We start from the raw sequence: 16,580 nt of genomic DNA, 5'->3' as shown, positions 1-16,580 counted from the left end.
CATTGACCTAGACAGCATTCAAACCCCCCACCCTAAATACAGTACATCCCAATCACTTCAAAATGACCAGAGTCAACAACAAAAAACATTATGTATACAAGTGTGTATTAAACCAATAACCAAAACATGTATAAAGAAAATCTTGGTGATTGATTATTCCAAGACATAACAAAATACAGTAACTTAAAATACAGTCATTTTTTTTTAAATGTATATCTTGTCTATATAATATTTTGCAACTGAGTAGTTATCAAATGTTAAGCATAAAATACATACATTTTACACATCTGATATATTAAACATACACTGTTAGTTTCATGTAGGTACACTTTTCCTAATAATAATGTATTATTTATTTATTTATATATATATTTTTAAGTCTGTTGCTTGCACATTGTATCACAAAATGATACAAAGATCAAAAAAAAAAAAAAATCCAAAGCAGAAATATATTTGATCTTATTCACACTCACACGTCCAAAAAAAGTGAATAAAGTGCCCCTGCTGCTACCATCATTGCAATTAACCTACTGTAAATAACATAAAATATCTTGTTGCTTCTTCACAGCCACCTGCCTGGATTGTTGGGCAGTTTTGCGCAGTGGGGGGAGCAACGTGCCAGGAGAACACTCAGGCTGGATTTGCAGCTGCCAAGCACCTCTGTCCACTGGTTCAGATGGAGGTGCCTGTACCTGAGATGGCACCTTTTTTTTATTTTGTTTATGATTTAATTTTCAATTCCCCTGTTTCTCAACCCGATATCCCGGTGATCCATGCTGGAGGCAGGGATTTAAGAAAATTGAAAAGCGTGGAATTAGTTCAAAGAAAGAAAAAAAAAAAAGATTTAATAAATTTGCATGAGCTCTTTCCAAAAACAAAAATGATTTTCTCATGCATCACCCAGAGAGATCTTTGGTAAGATGCAAAAGCATCTCCAAAAATAAACAAAGCTTATAACCAGGTGAACAATGTAATTTCTGAAAAAAGGGTTGTAAAGGGTTTAGGGGGAAATTCAATACTGCATCTTGAAATTAAATATGATCAGGTTGGGCTTTTTAGGGGGGATGGTATCCATATGAGTGACACAGGTAACGATATATTCCTAAAAAAACCTCCAGCATGGAATTAAACCACACCTGTAAATACGTTATCCTTTCCTTCCCATAACCACCCTTACACCTTTGTTTTTCTTTTACTGCATTATTTTATATGTTTAAATATTTTTTTGTTTGTTTTGTTCTTAAATATGTCTGTTATTAATTGAGAAATGTAAATGGACTTAATTATTAATTTATGATATTTTGTGATATTATATATAAAGATATCACACAGCATGTATGATACATGTGATGTCTTTCAAATTATAAAGCAAGGTCATGAATTAAGTTATGGTACAATAAGTATTCTTAAACTGAGCTGGGAAAGCCAAAGCTGCCATCTTGCAGTTATCACAGCAGACAGATTTCTGCACACAGCCTGCCCTTTCAGTTTAGAGATACGCAGGTTTTTATTCACCAACTCTGATAGCTGCTGTGGTGAAGGTCAATGACTCTCAGAAAGTGCCTTCAATAAACAGGCCTGGTTGGTGGTGAACGCATCGGCTGAGTAAGGCCACTTCAGAATGACTTCTGAGACCTGACACTGTTTCTTAGGGCAGGTAGCATCCTTGGTCAGGAGTGCTAGTTTAGGTGCATGAACCAGAACACCAATTGCAGAATCTACAGGAGGAAATAGGGCCAAACCCAGTTTCTCTGCATCATGCAGGCTGTGCAATACCCCCATTGACCAGGAAACAGCGGTGGAGATGATGCAGCCATGTCTTTAACAGATGGGAGAGCCCTGTGGAAGTGGAATAGATATGAAGCGCTCTGCAGAGCTGTGAGACACGTTTCTTCAGCATGAGCTTAGAGAAACTCGCATAAAACTTGCATATACTGTGGTCAGTTTGTGCCTGTTTGGCATGCTCTGGCCAAAGACAGGAAAAGCACCTGCCATGCTTATTCTCAACTTGGAGACAGATAAAACCCAGGCATGATGCATGCAGCAACGCAGTGTACAATACTGTAAAAGCTGCTGTCTAAGCAGCAGGTTGGTGAGCGTAGTGGGTCGGTGACCTACAGGTCTACTCGATTTGCTTACCACAATTAAACAATATATAAGGACACCCATCCATATAGCTTCTGACAAACCCAAACAGTCCGAATGCACACAAGACTGAGGGAAGCCAGCTGTTAGAGCCCGAACAGCCTTCTTAATGGTGCTGCAATCAGAAATTGTTAAATTCAAAACGTCTTATTTTTTTTTGTTTTGTTTTTTTCTGCCATTGACCCTACTTCAAAGGATGATATTTTGTTGTAAACCAAAATCCATCTAGAACTATTAAACATTCAGTAGTGCAGAATGAATAAATACTAAAAGAAACTTCAATTCAACAACAAACATGTCAGTTGTTAGTCACTTTTTTGTGGCGTTTGGGGCAAGATCACACTGCTGCTTTTTCTCCTCTTCTCTGTGCCATGCTTTTGCTTTTTTAGTTGATTTGCAATGGATCGAGTTGCGCTATGACTAGATGTGTTGGACTTTACAGGTTGGTTTGTATTCATGTTCCTTCAAGAATGGGTCCAAGGTACTTGATCGGCGTGTACATCTTGTCCCATAGAAAAATACACTGAAAAAGACTTTGTCAAAACTTTGTTGTCAAGTTTCAGTTTCTTTTAGTTTTCTAATCCAAAATTCATCATTCAAGTTCAAATAACAACACCTTTAAAGAGAGTTTCTTTTAAACAAAAAAAGGTGTTCCAGTAGAAAGTAGAAAATTTCTTTTACATCACAGAAAAACCCCAAATAACAATACCCGAGTTACTACAATTCAGTTCATTTGCATAAGCAAACACTTCTTTAAATTGTCAGTTAATTACAGTATGTGATTGATATTCACATCAGCTGGTCCCAAAGGGTACTGTGAATCAGATACAAGTTACTAAAAACAAGATGCGTAAAATGTGTCAATTTTCTATGACAGTAATTAACAAGCACAGTGAGTGTCAATCAGTTTTCAAAGAACTTTAATTACGATTTATTCATCAACTCTACTTTTAAAAAAATCTCTTGCTGTCTGTTGCTGTTAGCCAAGGTTAATGGTCCAAAAGATTGCTGTACTCGTTTACAATGTTAAACATACAGGATTCCTTCATTGTTCTTGTACCTAGATAAGGTACAGTGAGGACATTAAAACTTATTTTTGCATAGACTGTATACTGCAGGCAATCTTTTTTATTATTATGTTTAAAAGGAGAAAACAATTTTTCTGTGTTTTAAAAAAAAAAAAAAAAAAAAAAATCCCCAAAATAGGTTAATGCATGGTACAGTGCGCCATCTAGTGGCTTACAATTTTATTTTCAAAGAATTGGAGAAAGATATGTGCTGTATGACAACAGAAGGAAACATGTAATTAGTATTTGTGTGGGTGTGTCGTTTACCCAGGAGGGAGTAACAATTTTCACTTAAGTCAACTAACAATAAATAACTTGTTCATATGTATTCAACTGCAGATCTACCGCAGTTTGCATTTTGTTGCGACAGTTCGCAAAGTATACATTTTGTTGTATGTACTAAGAGAAAATATGTTAATGAAAAGAGCCGCAATATACGAAGTTAACTGTTAACTGTTGCATCTTCTTAGTGAGATCTCTAGCATTGTTCAAATAAATAGCAGGAGGAGCTGTGTTTTGCTGCAGCACAGGGTGGCGAAGGATAATGTCTACACTTGCAAACAGGGTGTGATTTGCACAATTTCAGGTGGAGGGGATAAAACATCATGGCAAGCTGCATCTGTAGTACACAATTTAAACAGCTAAGAAATCTGCCATTATGCAGAATAAAAGCAGCTATTCTTATTTTTATGGATACAGTATCAAAAGGCAATAACAGAAACTACCTGTGTTACAACAACTAAAACAATGTTAAAAAGCACTCATGACATGTACATGCATTGTTGCACATAAACTCAGTGACAACTGCACAATAATAACTGTAACATAATGCAACATATGTATTAACAGCTTAATAACTTAATATATATATATATATATATATATATATATATATATATATATATATTATATATATATATATATATATATAATATAAAATTTCTTAACAAATTGATGCAATTGGCAGCAGTTTTAGTACATCTCACTATAATCTCTGAGAACCTAGATTGGCACCCACCCCATTTGTGAGAATTTATGCAGGTACACATTCAGAACCGTAAAGAAAAAGGCTGAACCGTAAAGAAAAACTGCATCTGCAAAGCATTCCCTAAAAAGTCAATAATAGCATTGCACTTGTTTAGTACCCGAGTTTCTTTATTTTTGTTTACAAGGCCCATAAACGTATGAAAACTGCATACTTCTGTGACACTGTGTTTCTTATTCCAATACCAAGCACTACCAGAAACATTCAGAATTATTTCCAGTCTCATTTCTCATACCTAGCGATACACTGGAGTTCTAATTGTTATATCCTTTGTTTTCCAACGCTATCAAGCACTGCAATCTCATATGAATTTGCAACAGATGTTCAGATAAAACTGTATGAAATAAATTATGTGTGTATGCAATTGTCTGGTCTTCTGCATCCTATTCTGATCTACCAAAAGCCCAGAGAAGAAAGAAGTACCAGTGTAAATGTTTCCATGCAACCTCCTGCCAGAGGCAGCCCAACATCTAATTCAACCAAATCTAAATCACTCAGGTGAACACATGAAGACTTAATCCTTAAAATCAGTCTAATATGGCTCTTCTATACATCTGACTTAACAGCAACCCTACCGACATTAAATTAACTGTCCACATCCTCTTTATAATAAACAGGTGTGCAAGTTTAACCTTCTGCAAACCTCATTCACAAAAAGCACAACTTTGGTGCACAATACTATTATCATAATTAATATAAAGTACATAAGTATTTAAGTCCAAAGCTTTGTTTAATCTCTAAGCTATCATCCTTCAGCAAAGTATTAATATAACAGAAATGTGCACATATATGTACCCTATTCATTCATTCAGTCAACAATAATTCATGAAGCTTCTTATTCAGTAAACAGAAGCTATTAACACACATGCATGCAACTAAGCTAGCTGATACTGCACTGCAAAGAAATAACAGTGATTAGCTGGGAACAGTAATCCAAACAAGATCAGTAAACCCAGGATCAGTGGAATGCTGAAAGCCGCAGAGGAGCTCTAAGTCTCCTTATTGTTTCAGTGCTTGGTCTGAGGCTCTAAAAAGGTTAATAACAACATGCTTGAGCCTAGAACTGAGAAATGCCATCTTTTGTAGGCAGAGCAGAGGGCAAGGACAGCCTTCGAAGACATTTCATAACAAGTTTGAAGACAAGTATATCGACACCAAATTACGGTACTTGCTACAATAGACACAAAGAGGCAATTTCAATAAAACTGCTTAAAAAAAAAACATCAAGCCAAAAACATGCCTAAATACAGCATTTAGAACCTCCATGTAATAACCCAAGATGTCCTGCAAGAATGAGGACTATTATCGATCATCAATCACTACCTCAAAAGGTCATGAAGACATGGGGCTTGACACCCACAACGTAACCTATAGAATCATAGAATGCAGTTCTGTAACAAGTATCAAGCCTACATTTTAAATCATTAGGTCTTTAACACACAGTAACCAAAAAGTCACCTGACTACAATGACAGCCATTTTGGTCATCGGTCAAAGAGAAAGCTGTGTTATGATAACTTTGGAAATATAGCAATCGTCAACTGGAAAGAGGAGGTGGATTTATTAAAACATATAACCTTCTCTTGAATGACTTAAACCATTATGCAATGGAAAACATGTTTCAATACCGCTTTTTGCATTTGATTTCAGAATAGATCAAGCGAGTAAAATTCCAGTTGTTGTAGAATCTGCTGCAATCAAATTTGTAAGATAGAAGCAAAATACACATACCCACTTAAATTAGGTATATATTTAATTGATAGGGGAGCGGGATGAAATGAACTGGAAATTATATTTGTATCCGATGTGTTTATTTATCTGAACTGTAAAAATTCATACAGCCCCATCTACTACACTTGATCCACTCTTTACACAAGGGTAAATGCATCCATGTAAATTACTTTAAAGCACAGTACACCCTCACTGCACAGTCAGGTAAAAATGATGATAGTGCACAGCCATTGCACACCACACTGTGTAAAATACCAGCATACTTTGCTTACCATTGGTGATTTAGAAGATGCTTTCTTGTGTGCTACGGCTACTATCACTTGTACCCTGCTGGTGGTTTATTGCAATACAACAGCTGTAATTTTTTGGTATCACCAGCTCTTGATCTCAGAGAGACAGGATTGCAGTTCTATCACTGGATCTACCATTTACCCATTTGACATAAGGTCATAAAGAATTGTGACTTTTTCTGCTCAATTCATCTAACTATAGTCTATGTTATTTTTTTCTATATTCATAGATGCTATGTGGAATATCTTCAATAGGCTTCTACATCTTAGCTGTAAAATCTACAAACAGCAGGAAAGTTGATAATCTCCAGGGTAAACCCAACTGTGGTCTAGACAGTCAAAGAACCGAATCAAAACATTACAGTGAGCAAGTATTCCCTATAGAAATGTTGGGATGGTTTATTATTATGTGGCTATAGCATTAAAGCAGCTGTAAATAGTACTGTAAGGGAACAATCAAAAGCATTCAGGTTACATAAAAGACTTGTATGTTATTTATCTGCAGCTGAAAGGTTTAATTTGCTTGATTTTTTTTTTTCATTACAGTTAACCACACAGCCAACCAAGTGAAGCAGATTCATCCTCAAGCTATATCTTGGTTCTAGTTTACTTTCATTTATTGGTTAATGCTGTACTGTGCTACAGTAGTTTCAAATAACAAGGGGGAAATATCCAACAATTACATTACAGCAATAAAACAACAGGAAAAGAAAACATTACCTTACTAGGAATCCTGACATTCTCCACAGGACTCAGGTCACTCAAACTTTCCTGGGGACTTTTGGGACCCTAAAAAAGTTTTTAAATAATCATTACTAATATTACCAGACAAAAGAAAATTGTACAAAAGTTACATTTCCCTACATTTGCTTTCATTTTGTATTCAAAATGATGGATAACATTGGTAGAAATAATATTAATCTTACTGAGCAGATGCCACTACAAATATAATATACTTTACCTGTACCTTCCAAACATCCTTTATGAAAAGGTGATACATATTTCTAATATGTGGGTGTATACTTTATTAGCTTTTTATACAGAAAGTTTAATTTTCATCACAGAATGTTACTCTCTCTCTAGTCAATGGAACTTTCAGAAAAAATGGCAAATTCAAACTGAAGTTCTACGGCTGTTGAATGTAACTGCTCTATGACAAACTATTTCAAATAACTGCTAAACTTTATATGCTTTTAGCTAAACTGGCTACACAAAGCTTTAGCTGAAACTTTATACTATATACTATATGTATACTATACTCATTTACCTATAATTTTATGACTTGGTGTTTGAACTTATGGATGAATATAAATACACTTTTTTAATTTGGAAAAGAATGTGTCAAAGAATTATACCTTTCTATACAGAAAAACCACCAGATGCTTGTTGAAAGTATACATGTTTTATGTTTAGTTATTACTTCAGTTTGTGTTTAATGGCTAATATGTAGTAAAACTATCTTAATATCTTAAAAATCAATTGCTGGTGTCCAGTTTAAACTAAAATAAATACAACTATTAGAAAATTATCAATAAGGATTTGTACAAGTCTCTCTAAAATGTTCATCTTTTCATCAGTTATGTCCCTCATCTTCACTGAAGCAACAGAGGACCAGTATCTGAACTGGGACATTCACATCCCATGCAAGAGCAAGATTCAATACATGCAAGTCTAGCTGCTGAACACTGGCATTGTCTGCACACACTGCAACAGAATAAGTGCAGCACAAACAAGTGAAGTGTACACCATTCTTCCAGCTAATCACAGTGATACAGGCTCAGACACAACTTCCTTCCCATTCAATGTGGGCAAAGTGAAACCCTTCAAGAAAAAGACGAACAAGATGTGCTGAAGGGCTAATCTCCAATCTTAAATAGAGAATCAATGCATGGGACACATGATTGGTGACCCCTCTTCAAAGGGAAGAGGATGGAAAGAGACAGATGATGGTTTAAATCCTGTGTAGTTCGTAGCTCACAGCTTCCACCAAGCTTATAAAAAATACTGATTCAAAAGCTGATAATCCTAGTATTCAGTCTGATGAGACTCCTGCTTCTGATGTTTCCTCAGATTCTGAGAGTCATTCTGATGGTGAAATGGAACTATAAAACTCTTGTACCTTGCATGTGTTATAAAGAATCATCTCAAACTTTATCTTGATATTTCAGCCACAATCACACCAAAACACTGCATTATTGGTTGATTATACATCCTGTAAATACCATAGAGCAATGGTACTCCACTCTGGCCCTGGAGATCCATTCCAGTCCTGGTCTTTACTCCAGCTGGTCCTAAATTAGTTAATAGCCTCTGAACTGCTTCAATTAACTACATTAGAACCTGCCTGGAGTAAAAACCTTGCTCTTGAGGGCCAGAGTTGAGTACCACTGCCAAAGAGTATCCCACCCACCTTGTATGTGAAGTCGCATTTGTCATGCATTTGAGCATTGCTTATGGCCAATTGGTGAGGCTAAAGTACCACATAGTCCTAACTGAATTTGTGTTCTCTGTATTCGTTCGTATTAATTATTCTTTCTTCTTTCTCGTTCTCTCGCCTGTTTCTTTGAGCCTGCATGTTCACGCCAGGATATTTCGTCACTTGTTGACTTTCGACACTCGCTGGCCTGGAGCAAGTGTATTTCGAAGCCAGATGTGCAGTTGAAAGAATTTCATAATTTTGAATTAAGTGCTTGTTCGTTTCGTGGAGACAATGGCATTGAGCAAATGTGTCAAACGGCCATTTTTGTTTCCAGTCAACACAATTTTTTAAAAGTCGATAAGATTTGTGGCAGCCATTTTGACATTAAAATTTATCACAGCAGCTCTGGTACGCAAACTTGATGCGGGTTTGGATGCTGTTGATATATGCCAAGTTTCAGACTAATTGCTTCACCAGTACCCAAGAAGATGATTTCGAAAGGTTTTATCAAAAAATGCATCACAGCGCCAATTGCAAGGACGAAGCAAAATTTTATCAGCATCAGACAGCCAAAGCATCCAGCTTGTTAGCTGCCAAGTCAGAACCTGATCAGTCACACAGCTTCGAAGCAGCAGCAGTTTAAAGTTTTGGAAAGAAAATAAATAAATAAATACATACATACATAAATAATACTATGTTACACAATTTTTGTTCCTGGGTAGTAAGTGTTATTTCCTAATTGTTTATGCCTCAAAAGTATAGAAAATGGCTATTATTCCCCACAAACTTTGCTTTTGTGACCAGGACAGTGATATTTCAAAATATCACTATTTCCAATGGGAAAAACGGGCAAATGTGTGTCTTTTCGTTCACATAAAGTCAGAAAAAAACAACATATGAATCCAAATTAACATGTATTTATACTAAAGTAATACAAAAATGACTACAAAAGATTTAGAAGTGAGTAGTTTTTCGAGATTTACGATTATACTGTAAATAATATTGTTTTTTTTCTGACTTTATGTGAACGAAAAGACACACATTTGCCTGTTTTCCCATTGGAAATAGTGATATTTTGAAATATCACTGTCCTGGTCACAAAAGCAAAGTTTCTGGGGAATAATAGCCATTTTCTATACTTTTGAGGCATAAACAATTAGGAAATAACACTTACTACCCAGGAACAAAAAAATAAATACATTTGTTACACGGTGTAATAATAATAATAAAAATTTAAAAAAACCCTAACAATAACAATTGGCTTCACAGCCTTTGGCTTGGAAGCCTAATAAATGTACACTTGTTTGTGTGTGTGTGTGTTATATTGTTACTGTTGTTATTCTTACTAGTATTATTTTAATTATTATTTAAATATTTCAAACTGTGCGCATGTGCAAACACCTTACTGTACTACTCAGTAGAGTATTCATTTTCCAGATGCAGAACCCAGAAGCACAACGATGCTGAAGTTGGCTTCTTATCTGTATTCCAGGTTCTTATTTGCATTCTGCAAATGTAACACAAATTGAATAAGAAACTGGGGTAGTTCAGAGGTTAAATCACTGTATTAGCCCCCCTCGGTGCACCGAGGGACTGTGGCTTGTTTGTCTGCATCGGCCCATCTGCAGAATGACAGTAGTTACTGTCTTGGTATGATGATGATACAACCTACTGTTTAAAGGAGAGGTGATCCTCAATAACAAAGGGATAGCAGGTAGGAATTACAAAAGCATCCTAACTGACATTCTTGTCTTATCTTCAGAGAAAGAATGTCCTAACGACAAGTTTGGGTGAGTTGATATTACAGAAAACGCTCTCCTAACTTATTTTCCTATCTCAGTTTAAGATAGGAAAGAGCACGTGACAGATCGTTCCTAACTTAGTCATTTCCTAAGTTTCTTTCCTAATATTTAGGACTCGGGGGGGGGGGGGGACCTTTCCTATCTGTCAGTAAGAAAAAGAAAAGAGTTAGTTTGCAAGATCTGAACAAACCATGCAAAAAGAAAAAAGACAAAATGATGCACATTTATTATTGTTGTGCTTTAGATTTTAAGTTTTGTATTGCACAAATATTTCTGGACATGTAGGTCTTACTATATACAGCGTATTCTATAGTGAACCATAATGATCCATTAGTGTAACGTCTAGATCTAGCCCCACCTTCGAGGTGGTTAGAGTTATGTATGGGACAGCATGGAGATGGAGTGTGACACATTCACAAGTTAGTGTTGGTGATTATGATTACTGATATTTGAAACTTTACTGAGTAATAAGATACTAAGTATTCTGTGTTGATTCTGTCATGTTATTGTATTACACGGCGAGATGATCCTGCTGCTCATGTAATGTAACTCGAAAAATACAAGTTTGGAGTCTAATGTACAAAATTATATTACTGTAAACACTTTCACACCAGAGGCACAAACATATCACAGTACTGTTATTATTTTTAGCTTTACTTTAACCTGTGAGATATTGTTGTGTGTTGGCATTCCTAATTAAAATAAAATGGTGTTTATGACTGAAACTGAATAAGTATTGCTTCATTTATTTTTTAGTGGTATTTATTTATTGTTGTTAACTAGACTTTATTGTAGATTTTTCTGCAATCAAAACCCTCATCCCAAGTAAAATTTAGAGCCCTGCGTTTCTTTGCATGGAAACATATCCGGAAATCGAAGATTATATTTATAAGCTTTTAGCAGAGAAAATCATGTTTGTCACGTAACCTCGCGCAACTTTCCTCTATAACTGAAGGCCATGCCAAGTAATCCTATTGGCAAGCTTCTTTGATCAAATAGGTAATAAATATGCATACAGTACAAGGGGCTTAGTGTTTCATTTTTTTACATGACACCATTATTCAACATTTTACATTATTACCATTTACCATTTAAAAACCGCTTTATAGTTAAATTATTTTATAAGCAAGGTTATAAAATACTGAAACTACTAGAAATGAAAATGAAAATACCCATTGCAATACATACGTAAATAAATACAGAAGCCCATTACTTACCTTTTGTTATCTTTCTGATTGCTTTAGCCTAGACTTTTCTGTCCCTTAGCAATAAGATGCAATTAATTGTACACTAGCCTTAAGCAGCATCTATCATGGGTACCTTACCAAGGGAGAAAAAAAGTGATGTTTATACCAAAATATATATTAAATTATCATCGCTGTGTTATTGCTGCGGGCCACTGACAATATCAGACTTGAGCCTAATTCACTGAGCAAGATTTGGTTTAAAAATATACAAACATGAAAAAGAAAATAAAACTGTTAGTTTCACGAATTTGCACCGTCCCTTTGGAATTTGGATTCACGTAATTCTTATTGTTGCTGTTGTTATTATTATAAGAATGTCTTTATGGGAAATGCAGGAGTGTAGGATGCCTATCGTACTACAGATACTTAAAACATTTACTGTACTAAACATTTTGACTGGATCGTTTTATATCACTAACCTAAATGTTGGTATTTTAGCTCAGTTTGATCATTTGCTGAAGTTACGGTTCTGTAGGAAAACTTTGTACAGTGGGCTCTATTCATCAAAGTGTCGTGTTTAGAACTTTTTAAGAAATCTTTTCCAACAATTCGTTGTTTACACCTTTTCCTGAAATCATGAGCAATTCATCAAACTTGACAGGACAATCCGAAGAAAAAGGGAGCAAAGTCGATTCACGAATTGTGGATTAAGGCGAAAAAGACGCACTAAACCAATAGTGAAGCATTAACCCATTGCAAGAGACATCAATACTGGTAAAGTTTGCTGCAACAATCTGCAAGGTTAAATTATGATGCTAATGGTCACCGAACCGCAAATATTACAGATTCACTATTTTGCTGTATCCAGCGTGTGTCTTTGAAGACTGTTAAATGTTTAATTTGAGTCAGGGTAGATGTTATTACTGCCCGTTTCCTGTTAAATTGGTGTGATTTTTCAGAAAAGAAAACACATCAGAATCACTAACATTTGTTTTCCCTTATGAAACTCTTGTGTCTGTGTCTATACAGTAGTTGTCTTCAGTATTCATGTACTATTTTTCAAAAGTCATTTAGCATTGTATGAAGTGTAAGTTGTTCCCTGTTAAACTACTTACACAACAATAACATGTCTTTTAAGTGTGTTGAACACTATTGTCCTACCATTGTTGCAAATAGAGGGTGTGCATACTTCCAACTACAACTCTATACATATCTAAGGAAATAATTTTACCTATCCAGTAAAACACCATCAGGAGGTCTGTCTCCCTCAAAAAGTCTATAGATGCTGGACTGGCTCAGGATATAAGAATTGTGGCATGATCCTGGGAAATTGGCACAAACACTGATGATACTGAAAGTGGCTTCCCAAACTACCGGCACGTTAATTGACGAGACACCCTTGCAATTGACATAAACTGCGGAGCCCTCAGTCGGTTTACGTAATGGCACATCTGTGCAGTCTAATGCCCCCAATATTGAAGGGAACGATCCAATGATAAAAAAAAAAGTTTCCTTGTTTTGTAGCTGCCGTTGCTGTGTTCTCGGGAATGAAATGTTATTGCCTGCCTGTCTCACCAAAGCTTCTATCACTTGATGAAGCACGCGTGACATTGTTGGCTGGCTCACTCCATACAGATTCCCTCTTGGTCTCTGCAACGATCCAGTAGCGTAAAATCCCAGCGCCATTTGACTTTAATGTGCACTGGTATGGCACGAGATCTAGTGGTCTGGCTTTCCAGATCTCCCTTCAGTTCCTTACACAGGTCAAATATTGCAGCTTTATCCAGCCTGAATCTTTTTTTAACCTCATCATTGGGCATGTTAATGAAATAAATTATTTGCTTAAAAATTCCCGGACGGATTTGCCTTTGCTGACCTTGGTGATCCTGTGGTATAGCAGCCTCGTGTTCTATAAGGTCATATGCTGCGAGGGTTCCAATTGTAAATGCATTTGCACTGGTATTTTCTGCCAACACCGCAGCCCCGTCCATGTTTGGTCCGTGCTACAACGTGGTGTTAACTCGGACAGAAAAAAAACAGTCCTTCTTTGAACAAAAATGATTGATGAATCGCTTCCCTTTTCCCACTGGCATAGGCAATGATATGCAAATTAGGAAACTGTCTTTTTTTTAGGTTTTGTCAGATTGTGGAAAAAAGTCACTATTTGACATGCCATGACATCAATCCACATTTGATGAATCACAAACAGTTCTTAAACCGTTCTTGACCTGTTCATAAAATAGCGATTTTTGAAACCGACACTTTGATGAAGAGCCCATAGTATATGTATGTGTATTTAGGTTAGTGATACTAGATATTCAGTCAAAAATGTTCAGCCAATAACACAAGGACAGTACACAGCATTTTATTATGGAATGCTGTTGTTTTTATTATTGTAAACGCTACTACGCGTCTGTTTTTTTTTTTTTTGTTTGTTTGTTTTGATGGGTTTTTTTGGCCCAGATGAGGCAGGCTGTGTTTTAAAACTTCATGGAAACCCGGTTTAAGAATGCTGTATGATAAGTTGTGCAAGGCTAAACTGGAACTCTGGCACATACATTAAATAGACCCTCACGTACTTTAATATTAATTAGGTTATTTGCATTGGAAACGAGTACTACCAGTGAGAAAAAGATGACATGATTTTTTTTTATTTTTCCATGGAGACTGCCCCACTGTAATCCATTATCAGCCTAGGTCATTTCCACCTGTTGATTTTTCTCCAGTGTATTTTCTGAAGTACTGGTACCTTCACATACATATATTGGTATTTTATTAAAATAGAGTGTCAGCATTGGTGTTTTGTATAACACATCTTCCTCGTCATGACATTTTAGTTGTTGCGCTTTCTAGCACCGCGCTCATACTTTCTATGTGCTGCTCTGTCAGATATTTATACCGGTTTGGATCTGCGTCACGTTCGTGTAGCGGCACAACTGATAAAAGTGGCACGTGACTTGATCGCAGGTCAAGTCATATGATTAGCTGGTCCTCCAACATGATACGGCTTAGTAAAACAGCCCTGTTGTTCCAATCCATACATTCACATGCTGCTTATGCATTTTAGATATTTTAGATATTTTATTCTAAATTATACTTTAGAATTTAGAATATACTCAAAATCTGAGGCCCTGGGCTGCAGCCCCCAAAGGCCCTGCGTTAATCCGGCCCTGATTACACAGGCTGGCTACCCCTTGTTCTTGTGTGTTTTGATATAGATAAGATATAAGATATAGCCTAGCAACTACTGTACTGCACAACAATGCTAGTATTTCAAATGTCTTTCTCTCACAAACATTTCACGTTTTACAGCACGTGTCTTGCGACTCTAGACCATATGAACATTTTGGTATGCAGCTCATTGGGTCAGGAAGTTTGGCCACCCCTGTACTATAGTCTTATTAAGATTGTATTCATTAGTATTTAAAGGTATGGCTATGGCTATATAATGACAATACAAGTCATTTTTTATTGGTTATGCTTCCCAGGCTGGCTTAAATTATGCAAAACAGATTGTATAATTTGTGACACAAATTCATACACATATTAATCCTAACCCTAACCTTTGGCAGACGTTAGCTTTACTTGTCAGTAGATACGGTATTTCCCTGTTCATTAGTATCATCTTGAATAAATATGTTGTGTTAACGGGCAATAATTCCACTGTATTGTGCGTATTTTTTATTTTTATTTATTTTCACACTGTTTTACCTTCAAATCAGCAGGGTAAGATAACTTATTACAATTAAAGGGAAATAGTTATAAACAGGATTTAATATATTTAATGTACATATAAAATATTATATTACAACCATTTAAACACATGTGTTGTTGTATTTGCACCTCATGTATTTGTGTATGGTTTTTATTCGAGCACAGGTGAATGTATTTATTTTTTTGCACAGAATACTTGGATGTATATACCTGTACCAAGAGTCAAATAAACTGTCACATCCTCTCAGCCACTCACACATTTGCGTATATTGGTAAAATACCGACTTTCCCATAAACCCCGTTTGTTTTTTTGTTTTTTGTTTTAACGTACAGTCTTGAATGTCAATGTATACTTAGGTATTCAACTAACCATACTGACCTGTAGGCCTTGTTGGAATTTATGATTTATACAATGTTACCCCATATAAAAAGACAATTAAAAAAATCTCGAAGTGCAGTACTTGTAACACGGACAAAACCAACTTTAGACCCAGATGTAATGTTACTCCACAAGACATACATACGCTGTTTTAATATCTACGCAATCGCATTTACTAGTGTGGGATAACTATGTGCTTTTCCCCATCATAATTAATAGTTGACCCACAAATCATAAGTAAGACCTGTAAACAAGATATAAACCGTAATAATAAATCAGACTCAGTAATCTCCTAACACTAATTTAGAAGCTACACTGATGAAAAATGGGCGCAGTTGTACAGTAACCGGCCATGAACACACCTGTGCAAGAGCAGTTTGTCTATGTTTATCTAACGTGCTCAATCATGGTCCCCTACCTGTCGGGTCATGAGTGACTTTATCTTCTGCATTGTGTCTTCGTAGTTGTTAAATGTATCAAATTCAATTTAATTCAAAGTCATGTTCATTGCTGTCTTTGGACAATTTCAGGTTCTGCAGCACAAGAGATGATACAGAGAAGCCATGTTGATTTCCGTGTCACGTGGACGGGTCTTATCGCACGGTTTTCTGGGAGTTGTAGTTTTAATGTGATATGTTTCCTGTTTTTTTAATCATTACAATGAGTAACTACATCTCCCATTTTCCTCGCTGTCTGAAAGTGAGGAAAGTGGGAGATGTTGTTACTCATTGCTAATGCACTGGCTTGTTTTCTTAAAGTACATAAGGTAAACTAGGTTGTATTAAGCTGTGTTTAGTTAATG

General features: G+C 35.9%; 1 protein-coding gene across 2 annotated transcripts in view; it reads right to left on the bottom strand.

Annotated features, from left to right (window-relative positions):
• The window catches only part of LOC121313550 (syndetin), a 146,176-nt gene extending 129,807 nt beyond the window's left edge, over positions 1–16,369 (bottom strand). For both annotated transcript variants that reach the window (XM_041246230.1, XM_041246231.1), the window contains exons 1-2: positions 16,197–16,369; positions 6,998–7,066 (exon numbers count right to left, since the gene is read on the bottom strand). In XM_041246230.1, coding sequence (XP_041102164.1) covers positions 6,998–7,066; positions 16,197–16,229 — 102 coding nt within the window. In that variant the 5' untranslated portion in view covers positions 16,230–16,369. The remainder of the gene's footprint in view (positions 1–6,997; positions 7,067–16,196) is intronic.
• Positions 16,370–16,580: the final 211 nt, after the last annotated feature.

This window comes from Polyodon spathula, chromosome 3 (assembly GCF_017654505.1).
Source record: "Polyodon spathula isolate WHYD16114869_AA chromosome 3, ASM1765450v1, whole genome shotgun sequence".
In the NCBI taxonomy this organism is placed as follows: domain Eukaryota; kingdom Metazoa; phylum Chordata; class Actinopteri; order Acipenseriformes; family Polyodontidae; genus Polyodon; species Polyodon spathula.
Note: the sequence above shows the minus strand (reverse complement) of the source record. Positions and strands in the feature narration are given on the sequence as shown.